At 44.3% G+C, this 20690-nt stretch overlaps 1 protein-coding gene across 2 annotated transcripts in view; it reads right to left on the reverse strand.

Moving 5' to 3' along the window:
• The window catches only part of BRINP3 (BMP/retinoic acid inducible neural specific 3), a 259826-nt gene that overhangs the window by 75071 nt on the left and 164065 nt on the right, over positions 1–20690 (reverse strand). For both annotated transcript variants that reach the window (XM_066624973.1, XM_066624974.1), the window contains one exon: positions 55–160. In XM_066624973.1, the coding sequence (XP_066481070.1) occupies positions 55–160 (106 nt within the window). The remainder of the gene's footprint in view (positions 1–54; positions 161–20690) is intronic.

Below are 20690 nucleotides of genomic sequence, written 5' to 3' on the forward strand. Positions count from 1 at the left end.
CCCTGTGCAGGTCTTCCTTCGCCATAAGAAATTAACAAAATTCCACCCACGTACCTTGCAACTGAATCTTATTTTCCGGACTCTGTACCAGAACAGAACTGACAGAATCTAGGTTGTCATAGTTACTGCAGCCAAGAGGACCAGTCCGGGTTTCTGTTACCTAGTGAGTAAGGGAATGGAAAACCATTTGCTGTGTTATACAGAACAGGCTTTACAAAACACCCGGTACAGTGAGGCAGCAAAGCTCATTCTTAGAGATTAAAATGGCACAAAATGTTACCTGTACAGAAGTTTGATTTCCCCCCCCCCCCAAGTTTAGCTTTCAGGGGTACTTTTTAAAAATTCAGAGTCCCATTTCATTTCAGTAGGAAGCACTGCAGCATGTGCTTTGCTCTTCCACTGAAATCAACAGGACGTTCATGTCTTTACCTTTGGCTGGACCAGACCTTCAAATCTACATGAACTTCCCGAGTTTAATACATTCCCTTTGAGGGGTGAGCACTGCCCTGTTCTGAATTTTATTATTTCGCTGGCTCAGTTTGCTCTGTGTTCCTAAATTCCAGTTTAATTAGAAGCCATTCTAAAATTAAATCCAAAATTGGAGCAGGACAGCTTGCCACAGATTTCATTTTGCTACATTTGCATCTTTCTGCCTTCTATACTACCAATACGCATAGGTAACCTTACAAAACACTAAATAAAATAACAATTATAAGTACTCTTGATGTGATCACATGCTCTCCCTGCTCATCTTTGGTTGAGGCCTCAAAGCTTTTCTTTTTCATTTTGCTTTTGAATATGTTTTCTCTTTACTGTTTGTATTTTATTTTGTACACTTCTTATGCCCGGTAATATTAGATATGCTGCGCATTATTGCTATCCTGCTGTTGTTGTTTTTATTTTTATTTTTTTGTACTGACGTGCTATCATTTTATTGTTTTAATTGCTTTTCATTGTTTTGTTCTTTTTATTGCTTTCTACAGTAAGCTACCTTACAGTCCAATCCTATGCATGTCTACTCAGAAGTAAGTCCCCTTAGGGGCTTACTCCCAGGAAAGTGTGGATAGGATTGAGCTGACAATCACCCTAAATTTTAGGAGCAAAGGTGAGATATAAGTCCTTTAAGTAAATCAGTATGCATAACTACACCAAGATTATTGTTGTGTGGTGTGCTACTCATGTACAATTGACCTGCATCTTGCACACACAAATTCAACTACATGCACTTGGCAAACACACACACACACACACACACACACACACACACACACACACAAAATCAGAGAATAACAATTTAAAATAGTGCAGACAAATCCACACGCTCCCTGGGGCATTTGGTGGGGCTGCTGTGAGATACAGGAAGCTGGACTAGATGGGCCTATGGCCTGACCCAGTGGGGCTGTTCTTATGTTCTAGAGCAAGTATGAGATCAGAGAATGACTCTGCTGTTCCCTCAGTAGATGTCTCTTGTAGTTTTTAAACAAGCAGTTCTTTTTCAGATGCAAGGGATTTTCAAGGTAATTTTAAATATTTGCAATTTTAGCTTGAGATGCTGACTCTGGAAAGTAATCTTCACATAATGTGCAGGCTGACTGCATGCCCATGTTTCTGCATGTTAATCACATCAAGATTGCACGTTTGCAGTATTTTATCAATGCACATGTGTGCATTAGTAATGTAAAGGGGGGAAAGCCACACAGAAAATGAATGCTGTGGAAAACTGCACATACTCAGTCTTCTGTATTAAATTCAAAAATGGAAAACAGAATTTTTCACAACCAAGTTAAACTTCAGATTTAGCAGAAGTACCCCCCCCCCAAAAAAAAATGTATCACAAAATGTTGTAACTTTCCTGAATAAATCTGAACTTGTTAAGTACAATGTAACAAACTACACTCAGTTCAAATTCTTCAGACAAGATTTCTCAAAACGTGAGATTTCATAGCCTCAATTTAATGAAATTAAAAAATTTCCTTCACTGGGATCCAGCAAGATTGATATATATTCCAAGAAGCACTTTGGTGGAGGCACTGGAATTTTCCTAATATTTATTTCCAATTGCAAGCCCTGGAATTACATCAATGCTGTTCCAAAGGACCCATCAACTTTCGGAAGTGACTGTCTCAGGGCACACAAGACTTTTGCAGTTCTTCTGTTATATCTAAATGCAGTGTATATAACCACCCAAAAGGGCAGGTTGCCAAAATTTACAATACAAATGTGCATACACTAGATGATGTTCAAAGTTGCTACATTCAGAGAAACCTTCTCACCACTGGTGTTCCTGCAAGGGGGTGAAAACGTTTTTTCGCAAAACGTTTTTTTGAAAATTTTTTTGTTTTTTCAAATGAAAAAGTAAAAAGTTTTTACTTTTGCAGCTGCAACTGACTCTGAAGGCAAGGGGAAGGGGCCACTTTACACCAGTAGCCAGCATCTGAAGAAACATGTTTCCCCGCCAGTGCATCTCACTGTCTTTACTACTGAGGAACTTCACATCACTGCCTCGGAACCATTGCTTATGGCAGAGGATTCTTGGAAGTGTTTTAGTCCTCACACTTGGGACCATACCAGATATGACACACAGAATTCTATGGCTGGGACTCTTTCTTATTCAAAAAAAACAGTCATAGGAGAAATTTGATTTGAGCAAGAACATGGAATAGACTGATCCAATGGTTCCCAAATTTTTCAGCTTTAGGACCCATCTAAAAAAATTTCACTTTAACAGCCATTCAAGCCTCTAGGGCTATAATTGTAATTGGGCAGCAATGCTCCCCTCAAGTAGCCAGTTGTTTAACCTGTGTTACACGTAGCCTCATCTGCTTTGTCAGTTTCATAACCCACCAGAAATTAGTTCATGACCCACTGGTGGGCCACGAACTCACAGTTTGGGAACCACTGCTCTAATCCTTTCTTCTGTGTTATGTTTCAGCCCAGATTGCTCACCTACACTAGCTGCAGAGGGGGACATTTATAGGTATAAATTGCACCTGTAATTTTTCCCCTCTGTGACCAATCATGGAAGTCACACAGAATACCTAAGTTTACAGCACAATCCCATGCATGCATACTCAGAAGTCAGTTCTGTATGCCTGTACAGTATTACTAGGTTTACCAGAAGGTGTAGCAGAAAGTTAGCCATTGCCTTTAAAATTCTGACTGAGATGAGAAGAAAGGCTACATGGCTGCTCCAGCTGGCATCATCCCTTTCTTCCCCATACTATTGCAAAATCTTGTGGCCACATACCACTATGTGGGACACTTGTGTGGGACAATCACTGGGGTGGGAAATTCCTGCCCCAATAAGCAACATGGTGGTGATGGGGAGAGAAGAAGATGGGCCAGAAGGGATGGGCATGGACCACTGATATCAGTGGCCTATGCCCACCCTGGATGACTCCTCAACTGTGCATTTGAATGATGCCTGAATTGGTCCATTCCTGTTGCTTGTAAGGTGAGAGTGACCAGTACTCTGTGATTGCTTTGCAGGGTCTAGTGGTGAGTATGTCATCATGGGGTGATGATCACAGCCAGGAAGGGGTGCACCAGAGCCCAGACAGATCAGCCACTGTAGCTTATCTTCTTATCTTAATGAGACTTTGAAAGGCAAAGGCTGACGACCATCTGAGCCACCTGGCAACCATAAGCACCAACATTGCATTATCTTAACTATAAGTGTGCTCCATAATGAACGTCATCCTTCTCCCACAACTGAGGTTGCAATCCTATGCACACTTACCTGGAGTAAGTGAATTCAACTAGAGTTACTTCTGCATATTCATAGGATTGTGCTGTGAGTTTGCAAGGGAAAATACTTCATGGGAGGTTTTCACTGCACTAGATGAAACAATTGTGTCTTTTCCCAGAGGCATCGTGCTGGCCACTGTTTCTACAAGAAACAGAATGTTGGACTAAAGGGATCTTCTGGCCAGATCTAGTGGGCTGTTCTTATCCCCTCTTTTTATTCAAGAAGATCATTTGCCTTTAATGCAATGTGGATACAGAATGTTGCTTTATAATGAGGATTTATGAGATCATATTTATACTTCCCATTCATTCTCATTATGGTGTGTAGCTTCTGAAGTAACCAAATAAGGGAAGGGCAGTCATTAGCGAAATCATTACATGGCTTCCTTTTGCATATTCATATTCATCCTTCATTCAGATAGGCTACTCAAGACAATTGAATAGAAGTGCCAGTTGCCACTGACTTATTACAACCCATACGAGGGAGAAAGAAACTCATTTTGAAAAATGTTGGATATCTATGATCAGGTGAGTGAATGGATGGATGTGATCAAGGGATAAAAGCCTCCCTCTTTGAAGCAGTATCCACCAGGAAGTTTCCTGCACAGGCCCCAGCAAAATGTCATGGATTTTTTGCAAGAACACGTTTGCACTGATTATGTTGATGACCATTCTTCTCATATTTGGTCACTTGGGAATTTATATTCTGTAATGAGAGTCAAAGGGAAGCCATGCAAGAAGGTGATCACACACAGTCATTTCTCTTCTCTTGTGAAAAGCCCATTCATTTCAATGGAGCTTGTGCAAGAGAATTTTTGGGTGGGAAAATAGGTTATTGTCTACATTTGGAATAATCAGCAGTACAACTGAGCAAAGGGAATTGGACAATTTTGTGATAATCTCATGTACTTTTTCTTCCCTTTCTGGAATATATATGATGATTATGGTACATTTGGTGACTGGCAGGTACGTATGAACAGGCTTTACTGAAAAGCATCATAAGTGAGATGATGTGAAAAGTAAAGGAAGTTCGCTATCTGTGTGGTTCTATTCATGATGGTCTACTTGATGGTCCCTCAACTGATGATCAAGCATATACTAACCAACACTTAAAGCGTCTTCCCATTCTGTATTATGACTACAGTCCAACTCAGAATAAAACATTCTTGAGCTCCAGAGATGTGCAGAAACACCGTGAGATATTTCATGGGTCTTCTAGAAACTCATCTGGCTTTCCTTGAACATTATCAGATGTTTCACCTTGACTGGAAGGAGCCTTGACATTCATTTCAAAATTCACTTTGCTTGAAATTTCAGTGCTAGCCCTACTGATTGTCAAGTGCAGAGTTCATGTGCTACCCATTGCTACTTTTCTTAGGAGTTTTAAGGGGAAAAAAACTACAAAATTCATCAGTAGTGTTTGGCTTGGTGGATCACAAACTTTGGAAGCCCGTGCCAAGGAGCAAACGTGAGCAAAAATCACTCGCCCTGATTCTTGGAGGAAATGGTCTGCAAGTCAGACTTCAGGAGTGAAGCTCTGGCCTCAGATAATTAGGCAGGGGGTGCCTGAGGCTGCAAATACAAGGGGAGGCACCAGGTCACAATCTCCACAGCCAAGATTCCTGATAATGGAACTGGGGAAGGCACAGAAAAGGTGGAGCACAGGAAACAGCAAAGGCTTGCTTTTCCTGCCAAATAATCAGGGACAAACATGTTTAATATCCTACTTCCTGTCTAGTACCCCCTAAGTACCAATAACAAAAGATGCGTAAAGCAGCTTGATGTGAGACAGGCGGGTTAGTCTCAAGTGGATTGTTTCAAAAGATTATCACAGCACAGGTTGTCTTGGGCAGCGGCGATTTCAATTCCCAGAAATAAGCTCTTAACGTTTGGCATTAATGAGAAAAATGCCTACAGTTTTCACTCAGTTAAGATTCAGAACCATGGTGATAATGACTCGATTATACACGTAGTAAGTACATGCCTCTCAGCCGTGTGGCAGGACTGAATTTCTGTGATATCAGCAGGCAAGATTGCCTTTGGAAATGGTGGTTTCTGCTGTTCTTCCATCCCCAGTGGTAATTAAATGTGCAGCAAAACTTAGAAGTTGAAAGGAGGGGGGAAAATACACAAGTATTTCTGCAGATATTCCAGTAGCTGGCAACTCTGCTAGCATTCTGAAGTCCAGTGACTTTCTCTTCTCTGTGCTTTCATGTATTCAATGACAGCCATCCCTTAGGGGACTTTATTTAGTACCCTTGGTGTTTTGCTGTCCTGTTTCTGTCACAAACGGTAATAACAAAAGATAAATTGATGCTTGATCTACATAAAAAAAACCAGTTCCTGGGTTCCGTCATAGTCTGGCACATTGACCCAAGACTGAGTGGAGACCTTACTTAGGGTGAGTCATACCAATGGCACCTACAACCACCTTTTGGAGAGAGAAGGGAAAGACAAGGAAGACAGACAGACTCAGAGGAAGCACAAAGGTGAAAGACAGAGGAAAATTGACACAGAAAGCAAAACTTTAAATGGTTGATCTAAATGGACACATACAGTCAAGGTGAAAATAATTAGAATGTAAATCAAGTGGGTGGGGCCTCTAGGATTATGATTAAGAAACAGGATGGAGCTATGCAGATGAGTGAATAGAGCTGTGTGGACTCAGGGCCCAATTCTACTCAGTGCGCGCGGGCTCATTGCCAGCATGTACTGTTGCGAACGTGCCATCAGGCACGTTTGCGAACCCTAGAGCCAGTGCTTCACTGCTGCTAGCTCAGCACTGGCCAGCACTGGGTTAGAACTGGTGGAGCACCACAGCTCCACTACTTGGTGGTCGTGGGGACCGTTGGGCAGCGGAGAGGTAGGTGGGAGTGTGGGGAAGGCAGGGAGGAGGCAGGGAGGCGGGGAGGTTCTGGTGGGAGGAGTAGGGAGGGTGGGAAGAGGGCAAAGAAGAGACATGTCGGGGGAGGGAGCAGGGCAGGAGGAGGCTTTGCTCCACCAGATTCTGAGCCTCTGAGTCAGGTTGGCCACCCGACACAGAGGCTCTTCATTCTACACCGACCTTCAGGTCATTGCAGAATCAAGTAGCCCCATTGCAAAAGTCCCCTTCTCCTGAGGAGGAGGCAGCAGCTCCCTGGAGCATGCTGGATGCAGTGGCAGCCATTTTCGGCACCACTGCAGCCCCACAAGCCAGGCAGCTCAGGATTGGGCTGTCATTTATCAATGACTCCTAATGGCCCCATAGGACAAAGTAAACTTAGTATAATTTGGGATGTAGTTTCAAGGGAGCAAAACATGCATTGTGCCTCAGACCGGTGGTCAACTAGTGGCAGAAGGCAAGTTTTATTCAGGGAATTCCCTCACTTTAGTCAATGGCAACCTCTCTCTCTCTCTCTCTCTCTCTCTCTCTCTGTGTGTGTGTCTGTGTCTGTGTCTGTGTCTGTGTGAAGCCTGTCTAACTTCACTGACACTAGATTGCCCAGCCTGTTTCCCTGGAGCTTCAATAAGAGTGCAATGTACTTCTATGCCTGGCTTTCTGTATAGCATCCTCTTATCATAATGGCAGGTATTTCACAATCAAAAATTAAAACAGATTTCACTAAAAACCCCAGCAGAATTTTTATCCTTCAAATTACACTACAACTTCATATTCAAAGATATATCCAAAGTGAAATTTTTGGTCAATATTTTATACGTATTGCTCACTAGATATTCTGTCCGTTTGCATGTCCCCGCCGGTTCACAGTGCTCTTCCTGGGTTGTCACATTGTACTGCATTGCCCTGCCCATTTTTGTGGAGCTGCAATTCTTTGTACACTGTCTCATTAACCCTTGTGACAGTGAACTCACTTTTAGATTGCTACATTACTGCTGAGCCGTAATTTAATAACTTATTCTTTCTTTCCATCTTAGCTGTGCAGTCAAGAGAGACCTGTCTGACTGCTTTCATTTTAGAAGGTGCTCAACCTCTACTCTTAAATTTGTCCTTCTATCTGTGACCTTTCATCATGTATCAATTTCTCTTGAGAACCTTCATATACTAACTGAAAAAGCCAGACTTCTGTAATAGAAAAAACTGAGCCATTCATTTTATAGCATCTTCTGGGCCAAAGGTGGCTTATTCAAATATTTGTATTCCTTTCTTATTTTTTAGGAGAAGAATAAGAAAATCTGCTTTTAGATAATGCAACTGTACACATTATACAAGTTGTAAGTTAATGACATTTTCATAGGCATTTAGCACTAAAAGATTCTAATATGCTATAATGCTATTTGGAATATGATCTAGGGCATTGGTTCCCAACTTGGGAAACGTGTACCTTTAGGGGTACTTCAAAAATAACTGACTAATGGCAGAAAAAGGCTAGCCTCTATTAGAATGCCTTATGGGGCTGGCAAGGCAGAAAGGAAGGGAACTAGCCGGCTGCAAAAGCCCCAGCAACTGCTAGTTTCTGTTCATCAATTTGTTCTGATCATCAGACACAGATCAGTTGCTGAAAACATCAATTTGAAATAAGAGCAACTATATTAATCACAAACATTTTGCTAATATGATGGGTACAAGTGATGAAATGTGCTGCCAAGGCATACACAAGTGAAAAAATGTTGGGAACTACTGATCTAGGACAGCCATTTTCAACCACTGTGCCATGGCACACTGGTGTGCTGTGAGTGGTCCATAGGTGTGCCACAGGAATTTGGGGGAAGGTAATTTATTAATAGGGCCAATGGGAGATGTGAGCCCCCACTGGCAGCATGGTGTGCCTTGTCAATTGTCAAAAACCTGGTGGTGTGCCTTGACCATTTTAGTGCCTTCTCAGTGATGAGATGAAAATGGTTGAAAATCACTGATCTAGATCCAATCTCCAGATCCACCACCTTGCTCATAAGGGAATAAAGATGTAACACAGTTAGGCAAAGGTGAGTAGTGACTGAGAACCTATAGTCATCAAAGGGCCCATAGGGCTGAACAGATCCCTGAATCTTCAGTACCAGTGGCAGCTAAATGCAGCATTAGCATGTGGGCAGCACTGGCGTCACTAGGGAGGTGCGGGGGGTGCGGACCACACCAGGTGATGCGCCGGGGGGTGATGCGCCCTGGGGGGAGGATGCGCTAACTTTGTGGCTTTCGGAGTTACCCTGTTGTGCCATACACCATTGGATGCGGAATGTCCAGTGGAGTGCAATGCAAGAAACAGAATTGAAATAGCTCCTTTCCTTCAAAGGTTATGGCCAAAAAACCAGAAAGAAAAAATGAATGGATCCCTATAGAAAGTGAAAGTGAGCCGTATTGCGCGTTTACTGGCGAGTAGGCATAGTCCTACTCGTGCCATAGTCCGTCAGAAAGGGCAGACTGAAAGGAATCCAACAACACCACAATGGTCCCAAATCAATGAATGCAGCCCCCCAAAAAACGCGAAGGAAGTCCCTGCCTCCCTCCCAGTTGTGTCTATTGAGCCCGTAACAAAGCCACGTGGCCGCATTTACTTGTGAGTAGGCAAACTTGCCTTAGTCCAGGCAAGGACTGAGAGGACTCAGGGCAGGCTGAGAGGACTCCACGGACGTCAGAATGGTCCTGATCCAATGAATGCAGCGCCCAAAAACACAAAACGGAGAAGGCGGTCCCTCCCTCCCAGCCCTATGGAAAGCGAAGCAGCCTCACGGTCGCGTTTACTCACGAGTAGGCAGATCAGCCTTGGTAGGTGGTCAGGCCAGGCAAAGGGGAATGTGAGGACACCAGAATGGTCCCAATCCAATGGAACTGAAGCTCAACATATGTTCCAGAAGGCAGCCTCTCTCCCCCAATGAAAAGGACAAAAAAAGAGGCTTAAAAAAAGAGAGGCAAAAGTGGAAGTGGAGCGCAATCGCCCCACTCTCCCTTTCCCTGACCTGGGGTGCCCTGCAGGCGCTCACGCAGGGCTCTCCACACACAGGGACGCTGCTGCAGGGACTGGAGGGTGCACCCCAGTCCCTGCAGCCCTGTCAGAAGGGAAAGCGGAGTGATCGTGCTCAGCTTCCGATTTTGCGGAGTGGGGTGCGATCACTCCGCTTTCACTTTTCCTGACCTGGGGAGCCCTGCCAAAGGTTGAGCAGGGCTCCCCACACCCCCGGGAAGCTCCAGGAGGCTTAGGCAAGTCTTCCCCCGTCTCCTGCCTTCCCCCTGTCTCCTGGCTGTCCCCGCCCCTTAAGGGGGCAGAGGCCAGGACCCACAGGCTGGGGCATCATGATGCCCCAGTTTGAATACCACTGGCCTACCAGATGTCTCTGGGAGCACACAAGAAACTAGTTACCTGTATCCTGTCACCATTCCCTTGCATCCAGAATTCAGACATAGGTTACCTCTAAAACAACCATTTTCAACTTTTTTCAGCTCGCGGCACACTGACAAGGCACTAAAATTGTCAAAGCACACTAACTGTTTTTTACTTACATTAAATTAGTACATTACAGTTAATCTTGAATTAATAAAATTAATACAATTAAATCATTACATGACAAAATATTGACAAGAAGCATGGAGAGGGAAGTATATGTGGTTTCTGAAAAGGAGGAAAATTTCTACGTTCAAATTCTTATCAAAAGTGCCAGAAAGCGATGGCAAAGACAGGGCAGGTTGATCACATAGTAGGTGAGGGGCAGAGAGGAGACATGATTGAAACAAGTGCAGGATTAAACTGGGGGTGAGGAGAGAGAGAGAATGTGAGTCAGTGATTCTGTATCTTTGGAAGGTGCAGACAAGTGAGGGGAGGGACAGTAGGAGAGTTGCTAACTGTGATTGTGAGATTTGGGGGGGGGATATGCCTGGGGAAGGGGGTGGGGTGGGGAAGAAGAGGAGAGAAATGCCAATTGCCTGCTTGTGTATTTGAGAAAAAGAGTGCAACCAAAAGCCCAATCCTATGCATGCCTGCTCAGAAGTAAGCCCCATTATAGTCAATGGGGCTTACTCCCAGGAAAGTGTGGATGGGATAGCACCCCCAGAGCCCAATCCTATGCATGCCTGCTCAGAAGTAAGCCCCATTATAGTCAATGGGGCTTACTCCCAGGAAAGTTTAGATAGGACTGTGGCCCAGTGCCCTTCCTCTAAAAGCCCCAAAGTGCAGGGAGGGTTGCTTTGGGGAGTTGCAGGCAAACTGGCAAGGAAAAGGGACTTTCAGGGACCCTGAAACCTTAGGTTGGGGCCTCAGCAGACTTGCTCGCTGTGTACCTGCTTTCCCGCTTCTGGCTCCCTCTTCTCACTCCCACCTCCTGGCTCCTCCAGGCTTCTCTGGTTGGGCAATCAGCACATAGGCAGGCAACAACCGCCTTCGTGCCCAACCCTATGCATGTCTACTCAGAAGTAAGCCCCATAGTAGCCAATGGGGCTTACTCCCAGGAAAGTGACGATCAGGTTGCAGCCTGAGCCGTGCTCAGTAGCAGCAGCAAGCTCCAAGCAGACTCTTCAGCTGCTGCGTGGGATGCAAAGCAGCTGCGACCAGCCCCTTCCCTGGCTGCTCCCTTGCTTGTGCTGCCTGCCGTGGGAGGCTCAAACCAGCTGCTTCTCCTGCACGAGTGCCTCCTCTGATCCTTCCTCTGCCTCCTCTGATCCTTCGGCACACCTGAGGCAGCCTCGCGGCACACCAGTGTGCCACGTCACAGCAGGTGAAAACTGCTGCTCTAAACCCTGGAGGTTGCATACAGTCATCACGACTTGTAACCTGATGGACTTTTCCTCCATAAGTAAGGAAAAGAGTGTGAAATGACATCTTGCACTTTGAGTTTCCCTGTACTTGCAACCAGCAGCTAATATGGTGGAACAGGGATGGGGGAATCTTAAATAAGCATATTTTCAAGAACAAAGAATGAATTGCAAATGCACTAACTCTGAACCATAGGCAGCTCAAGAGAAAGCATCAGTGTGCGAGCTGGGATTCTGTAATTTCAGTCAAACATCAATTATACGCTAGCTAATGTGATTCACAGGGAGCTACACACCAGATAATTAGTGCAATTATTGGTGGTGTTCCAGAAAAAAAAAAATGACTTGCAAACCTAATCAAAGTAAGAGGAGGATCCAACCTTGTAGTGAAGAAGCAAAGGAAGAATGAGTATAAAGAATCTAAAGTTAATCTAAACCAACTTTCTGCTTCAAGGCTGTATCTACAATCCTAGCCTTATCTGCCCTTGTAAATATGAGAAGGGTTGGTATCTCTGGTGGGCAGTGTACCACTGTCAGGAGAAATATCATGATGATAGCAACTGGGTAAGAGTCTATTTTCATAAGCCTCTTTGAACATACCAACTATCAGGAGTGGCATCAAACCCAGTTGGCAGCACAAATAATAAACAATGAACAGATGCCCCCCACAGAGCAGAAGCAAGCAAATTACAACTTTGCTAGAAGCAATGACTTAGAAGGGAATAAAGTTGCTCTAAAACAGAGGTTTTCAAACTGTGTTCCAGGGAATGCTGGGATTCCTAGGAAGCTAAGAGGATTATCACAGGGTTCAAGAATGACCAGATCAGTAACAGTGGGGGACCCTGAGAGAAATTTGACCCACCACTACCAATATTCCTTTATGCAAACACAAAGGAGTGTCGGGTGGAGCATACCCAGAGTTCACATGTGGCAAAAGTGAGGCCCAGCAAACTGGTCTCATTGCTGGAACTGACTGTGATGCCTAGAATATGGTCCATAATCTTTTGCGACATGCATATATTCTTAACCAATGCACAGGAGTTCCCGCAGCTGCCAAATCTACACGGAAAACATTTCCTGAAAGCAGAAGGTTCGAAAACCAATTCAAACCAGTTGTTGCTGTGGAGTGGATTTTCCGAAGTATCATTAAGTATCTGTTTTTTACCAGGAAAGGAAGAAGCCCTGCTCACGCTAAGCACCCTAGTTTTAGACAGCTCTGCCGTACCCTGAACTCCGTGTCAGGACAGAAGGCCTGACACAGAGTCCCTCAAATCTGCAGTGGCAAAATAGCCAGCGCAGACTTGAGAAGTCCCATTGCAGGGCTTGGGGATTTCCCTGAGGAACCCTCTGGCGACTTCCTGGTTTCCTCTGGATAGCCACTTTGGCACCGCTGTTTCAGCAGGTACTGGGAAGCTCTGGATTGGGCTGCCCATGTGTCACAGCAATAGCTAAAGAGCCCTTAAAAACATACACCTTAGGGTACAACCCTATACACAATATGGAAGTAAGCCCTATTGACTATAGTGGGGCTTAGTTCTGAGTAAATCTGAAGATTGTGCTGTGTATATGTGCATGTGTAGACACACCCAAAGACATATGTACTACGTGTGTTGGAAGATCCGTGAAAAGAGGATCACAGCAGCTACAAATCATGTGACCAGAATTACGCATAGCCCCACTGATGGAGCATGCTTAAAAGCTGGACCGGGGGCAAAGAAGCTGAACAGTTCTCAATGTTTAAGGGTAAATTAAAATTAGAACAAAAGTTGTTCTTCAGCTTCAGTGGGTCAGAAACATTTTTTAAAAAGTGGTCTGAGTTTTTGAATATCCAGGTGGAATTTGTTCTGCTCTGAGAACAGAGGTTACTGCGTGGATCAATGGCAATTGAATCACATTCACAGTTCGATTGACTTAGCCCAGAGAAACAATGACTTATAGCTCAGGATTTTTTAAGGATGATGGACCAAGAAAGTCTTTTTATTTTGAAATTAATTGAAATGTCTCATGAACACTTTTGTGAAGTGGTGACTCTGACACAACTATTATTTCATTTGATGGCTAAGATATTGTATATTTTGCTAAACATACAGTCTGAAAGTATCAGTGGTAAGAAACAAAGACAGGGTGTTCTTATTTTTTCCCTTCATTAGGGATTTCTTAGGGGGTAATCATATCTTTATACAAACCAAGACAGAGTACAGCTGCAATCCTATCCACACTTTCCTGAGAGTAAGATCCATTGACAATAATGGGACTTACTTCTGAGTAAACAGGCATAGGATTGGGCTCTAACAGTGCAGGCCTAGACATGTCTACTGAGAAGTAAGGCTGCAATCCTATCCTCACTTACCTAGGAATAAGCCCCTTTGACTATAATGTGGTTTACTTCTGAGTTGATAAGCCTAGGATTGGGATTTTAGGCTGCAATCCTAACCATACTTACCATGGAGTAAGCCCCATTGACTGCAATGGGGCTTGCTTCTGAATAGACATGCATAGGATTGGGCTCTCAGTCTCACTGTGTTCAGTGGGGCTTACTCCCAGGTAAGTCTGCATAGGATTATGTTGTGAGATGACCACTGCTGATCTAGCAGGAACACTGTTGATCAGGGACTGCAAAAACACAGAAACATCGCCCATGCCTTAAGTGCCAAGTCACTGCTCCCACCTTCATATGCATACGTGCACCTCCCACTTTTTTGCCACTGTTGTTTTTCTCTAGGATGATAGAGTGGCAGTCTACAGTGTTTCCAGGAGACACTCTAGGCCACTACTTACTCCCTCTTCCCCAGGCTCTACCTTTTAAAAACTGGAGAGCAGGAAGATAAAGAGTAGGAGCAGTGGTGCCACCTGTTGGGTTTGTCTAGCAGACACAATTAGCCAGATAAAGGACATCTTGGATGGGCTACCTGAAGAAGTGTCCGACTGGCAGGAGTGGCGGACATGCACAGAGTGTGAGCAGGACACTCTTGCCCATCCACTGTCTCCTGCCAATCTGTTGCCTGAGGCAGTCACTTTATCAGGCTCCATCAGTGGGTCAAGCCTTGACCACCAGCGATAATTTGATGAAAAAATCCTGGGCATTCCAGTCCAGAAAAGCTAGTGCAGAATAATGGCCAAGAGACTGAACTGAAATGAGAAAGTCCAAATTCAAATCCTGCCTCAGCTAGAGTATGAACCTGAGGCAATCCACAGTCCTTTAGACCTGCAATATGGGATACTGGCCTTCCCTTCATGGGTGAGTAGATCAGCAGCAGGTTCTGTCACTATCTCCAGACAAGAACCTAAATAAACACCTGCAATTTTGTACTTATAAAAAAGAAAATAAAGCAAAGGCTTGTTGTGTGAGATGTTTTACAGTTTACAGCCTGATTCTTTGCATAGTTAGGACACCTAAACTCATCAGTAATCAGTGGGCTTAGACACACCTCACTTTGCACAGAACGGGACTGGGAATCAATGTTACAGAATGGCAACAGGAGCCCACAGGCCTGTCTTCTGACCCAACACCAAGCACAACAGCAAGCCAGTCAACCCTTTGACAGGGAACAATGAGGAGAAATGGCAAACCAGTCACCACTCAAATGGGAGCAAGGATAAGCCGAAGCAAGCTGCTCAGTTGACAGAGGAATAATGATCAGCATTAAGCCATAACAAGCCAGTCAACACTTTGAGCATGGCACAGTTCAACACTGATGCTAGGATGAAAACAAACCACTCAGAAAATGCATTTTTAAAAAAATGATGTGTCCTTCTTGGCAGCAAATGTCCCCAAAATGCAATTTTCAGCAAGACAGAAATATCCCTATTCCAAATGACCTCCACTTCTATTTTAAAAGATATACATATCATTAATATAAATTAGTTTTGTCAGAGAGAGACAAGGAGAAAGATGGGGAAAGGGGGTTCCCCTCTGGCCGCTGGCTAGTAATATGGCAGGCTACTGAGGAAATGGGAAGAATGGGGCAATTTTTGAAGGAAATGACTACTTATTATTTTTAAATAGCAATTCAGTCTTTCTTCAGCAATCCGAAGCAGCCACCTAAACCTTATTCTTAGGCAGTCCTCGGCAAGCAAAAACATTCTTCCACTGCAAAATGCGGGATTAATTTTAACCAGTATATCAGTACAGGCTTTGGGATCTTTTAAAAGCTGCAAAGCTTCCAAATTATTAGAAGGGTATTTAGTTTCCTTTGCAGCTCCATAGGGCTTACAATTACACGGTGGCTGAGGATGTAAATTACAATGTTTGAATTAATGTACTTTATTTATTTCTTACACTGAACACACACCGATCAATATAGCTCCAAATGTCATATTTCGGCTGGAGAATTTTCCTCTGAATAACTTTCTCATAAATAGACTAACTTATAAAGACAGAGAAGGGAGGACTTCGTGGGGGTGTGTGTGTGGAAAATCAAATGGTGCTCTTTGGACTGTTTTCTCTATTATCTGCAATGTCTGAGTCACTGCTTATTGTTACAAATTAAGAGCAGCATTGAAAAAGTCAAGTTGGGAAAATGAGCATCATTTCTTGCTGCATCCTCAAAGCTTCTGGGGAAAAATGCAATTATGCTCCTTTGCAAATCTGCATACCAAGTAGGAAGCTGTGCAATCACATATTGTGTAGTCAGGATCACTGAAGGAAATGCTGAGCTTCAAGGAATCCAGTCCTTATGGCAGAGGTCTTCAGAGGGTGGGTCAGGACCCAGAAGTAGGTCACAACCCAACCTCAGGTCATAGCAGTGCTGCTGCTTTTTTTTTTTTTTTTTTTTTTTTTAAGGCTTACATCTGCATAATTTGAACAGTCTCTAGGACTAGGAGTCCTTCATAAGGTAAAGTCTGCTGGACACTATGGCCAAGCTCCACAATTTTTAGTGGCTCCTGTCAGTTTCCCATTCTCCTATCCAGTAGCATCGCTAGGGGAGTACGGGGGGTGCAGGCCGCACCGGGTGAAGCGCACAGGGGGGTGACACGCACAGGGGGGTGAAATGCTAAAATTGTGGTGGTTAGGAGTAACCCCATCATATTATATACCATTGGATGCGTAATTTCGAGCGGAATGCAATGCAAAAAGCAGAGTGAAATATCTCTGGCCAAAACACCGGAAAGAGAAAATGCATGGATCCCTATGGAAAGTGAAAGTGAGCTGTATCGCGCATTTACTCATGAGTAGGTGAACTTGCCTTAGACTGTTGGAAAAGGCAGGCTGAGAGGAATCCAACAACACCAGAATGGTCCTGATCCAATGAATACAGCCCCCAAAAACACCTGAGAAGGAAGTCCTTCCCTCCAAGCTGATGAATGTATTGAGCCCTATGGAAAGCAAAATTAAGCCACACTGTCATGTTTACTTGCGAGTAAGCAAATGTGCCTTGGCTGGTGTAGAAGATCAGGTGAAGGAGAGTGCAAGGCTACCAGAATGGTCCTGATCCTATGCACCTGGAGCTCAACAAGTGCTCCAGAAGGCATCCCCCCCACCTAAAAAGGATCAAAACAGAGGCTTCAGCTGATAAGGTGAACCTTTTTGAGACTTGCAAAGCCAGGTGGATCCTGACAGTGATCTGGTTTAAACAGAAGTTCTTAAATTGAACTGGGCACTGGGTAGGGCTGAAAACCTGACTGATTTTGAAAGGGGGGAGTTATTGCAAACAGGCTACAGAGGAAATTCACTTGGTGGAACAGGGCTGGCTTGTGATTATTTAACTATTTGTTTTACTTTAATTATTTATACTTATTTATTTTAATTTGCCTGACGATGTTACTTCCACCATGACATCACTTCTGGTAGGTCTTGGACAGATTGTCATTCTAAAAAGTGGGTCCCAGTGCTAAAAGTTTGAGAACTGCTGCAATAAGGTGTTAGTAAGTTGACACCCTTGGGGTGTGTGTGACACCACTAGTGACCAAAATAACTAAAATCACAGTTTGGAGGAATAAAACCATCATGTTATATATAAATCAATGCGCAAACTCATGCAGAATGTGTTCTATCTTTGTTCTATCAAAAGGTACAGCCAAAAAACCAGTGGGGGCGGAGTGATGTTACATCACCACACCCACCACCTGGGGTGTTGCCCCGCCCACTGCATGGGGGGTGACGCGCTGGCATCCTGCACCAGGTGACGTGAACCCCAGTGATGCCACTGCTCCTATCCACTTTCCCTTATCACAGCACTTCCTCTGCTCTATGCCTCATTCCACCTTACTTCCTCTTGCTTTTCCTCCATGTTTTAACAACTGAATGTATGCCATGAAATTTACCATGCCACTTTCTATCCCTCCTCTGCTGTCAGTTGTCCTGAAAGCACATACCTTTATATGACTGTGAGCCCTTTTGGGGACAGGGAAACTTAAAAAGAAAAAAATTTCCCTTTAGTAATGTAAATGACTCATGAACCTTCTTTTATTGAAAAGCAGTGTATAACAATAATCATGTAATTTCCCAGTAAGGCCAAAAGTGGCCTATGGAAAGACAAACAGACCAGTTCCATTTCTATGGTACTACTAACAATGCAAAACAACCAGAGCATTTTTTTATAATCTCCATTGTAAAGAACCTCAACATAAAAGACTTTAAAAGGATTGTGGTCCTTAATGATTAAGAACTCTGGTAAGACCATAAAAAGGTCTCCATCTCCTGGTAGCAGTAAACATTTCAAGTATCATCATCATTCCCTTGAGGAACAAACCTGGGTGGTAAAGTGAGAAATGGGGCCACTCAAAAATAATGTACAGGTATGCCCTCATATCCATGGGGGTTCCATTCTGAAACCTCCTGTGGTTACCTGGAACTGTGGATACAGGCGAACGTCTGTCCCCCCACCCTCTGGAACTGAGGGGAACTTTGCTTTCCTCACATCTGGAGGGTCCTCTGAGCGGCCTCTGCAAAGCTCAGACTGCGCTCAGCAGTTAAAAACATGTGACTTCCGGTTTCACAGAGCAACTGGAAATTTCTAATGCCTTATAAGGCATTAAAAACGTCACCTCCGGGGCTTCACTAGGCCTCCTAATGTGAATTGCCATGTGTACATATTTACAACAGCCGAACAGATTTCTGCTGTCATAAAAACTTACATGTGGCAGTCCAATCCTGCACAGGATTGGGCTGTGAGTGTTCTTGATGTTCTATGAACTGGAAACTCACAGATGTGTGCTTGGTCATTTTTGGAGTGTTTAATATATTTTTAACACAGAGTAATAAAGGTGTCCCCTGAATATGCAGAAATCAATACAGGGGGCCACCATATCTGCAGATTCTGTATCCGTGGATTCAGGTATCTGCGGATCAGAGTTCTGCTGTCATAAAATTGCTGCTGGTCAAGTACACAGCACTCCATCTGTAGCCATTTAGTGAGCATTGCCACTAGAGGAGGTAGTGCCACAACCTGCCAACATATTACACCACACCTTCTGGACAAGGTAAGACAGCAATAGAAGGCAGAGAGGGAATGAAACTGGGAAGGGGGCAAAAGTGACACAGTGGGAGAGAGTGGATCTAGTGGCAATGGCACATGTCAGATCTTATCCCCTTTTTCAAACCTCCCTGCCCCTTTCTTCTCCTTGGACATGCATGAGCTTCAGAGTCCAAAGGTCCAAAGTAAGAGGCTTATGGGGAGGGTGTAAAGGGGAAATAATTCCCCTGTCCCCCTCTGAAGCCTCCAGATTCACCCCTCCTCCACTAGATGCAGCAAGTGTCTTCTTGGCACAGCTGCATCGAAGGGAGGAAGGAGGATAGGGTTGGTGTCTAACAGCCCAATCCTGAGCTGCCCGAGGTGCAGGGCTCCGGCAGCACTGAAAATGGCTGTCGCTGCATCCTGCACACTTTGAGCAGCTGCGCACTGTCACAAACATACCTTAAGGGACGTTTGGAGGCCCTAATGCAGGGCGAGGGCCGGTGGTAGCCCAGCACTAGCCGGTGCCGGGCTACCGCCGGGCGTGCACCCAACCTCCGCCGCTCGACAGTTGCGCAGACCACTGAGCAGCGGAGAGGTAAGCAAAGGCATGGGGTTAAGCGGGGAAGAGATGTTCCATGGAGGGGATTGGGCCCTAAGTTATGGAATCCTGGTGATGTGGATTGTAGGGGGAAAAGAAAGGGAAGTAGAGGCAGAAAGGAGGAAATTGGACTATTTAAGCTCCTAACAATTGATGCGGGATTAGAGTTGGAGGGATATGTGCCATGAGGTTAGAAAACTCCCCTCCTTGCTCTAGAGAAGGAGAATTCATCTCTCTCCTTCAATATATAGTAAAGAGGACACAATCGTAACCAACTTTCCAGCACCAAGGTAAGGGCAACACAGCTCCTAGGTAGGAGGACAAACATTCCCTTACTTACAGGAGGCCTCTGTGAGTGCCACCCAACTGCAGGATGCAGCACATACCCCACTGGCACAGCTACGCCAGTGCTGGAAAGTTGGTTAGGATTTGGGCCTACACGTTCCAGGGTCAGAACTAGTAACCAGCCCCAAATCTGAAACCTTTAAGTTTATAAAACGCAGATAAATGTTTAGGAGTGGAAAAGAAATAAGGTTTCCCGTTTTTTCCTTCCCCCAACTCTGTGTTGCTTCCACATATTACTTGGGACCAGTGAAAAAGAAAGAAAATGGTACTTGGGATTTTCTCCCCCCCCCCCCCAAACCAAGCTACTTAACAGATGATATATTGTTGCTGATTTTATGTTTACACATGTGACAATAATGGCTTTGAGGGCTCTAGCAGTACCTTCTGTCCATGATTCATGATCCACCAGGGCCAATTTTTTTTTACAGTCCATTTTTCTCTCTCCCATTTTTTTTTTTTTAAAAGCAGAAGCAATAGAAAAACCTTTCAGGTCTACTATGTCCTTTCACATATTTATAGGATTATGGGCTTGGGGTAAAATACATGGCATTTATCTAAGCACTGTGGAGATCTCTACATTTGCAGTTAGCTTATTTTGAAACCACTTTACTCTGTGCTACTGACAAGCTGCTGTTGCCAGAACTCCAACATCCATTACACTCCAATCACAGTGAGACATCACAGCATGTCATTTCTCATGCCTGCTATTTCCTTTTAAAAGCTTGATGTGGTAAGAATGAAACTCCACTGATTCGACAGCCCATGATGGATCTGGTTTGTTGTGTAGAACTAAGCATGATATTCAGAGGTCTGGTGAGCATGTACATTAGGGTCTGATTCAGTATGCAGTCCAGTTCACAATCAGGATCTTGCCTCTGGAGAATGTAAGCTCCAGTGTAAAAACCTTGGATGTTTCCATGGGCTA

The sequence above is a fragment of the Tiliqua scincoides genome, chromosome 4, assembly GCF_035046505.1.
Source record: "Tiliqua scincoides isolate rTilSci1 chromosome 4, rTilSci1.hap2, whole genome shotgun sequence".
Lineage (NCBI taxonomy): Eukaryota > Metazoa > Chordata > Lepidosauria > Squamata > Scincidae > Tiliqua > Tiliqua scincoides.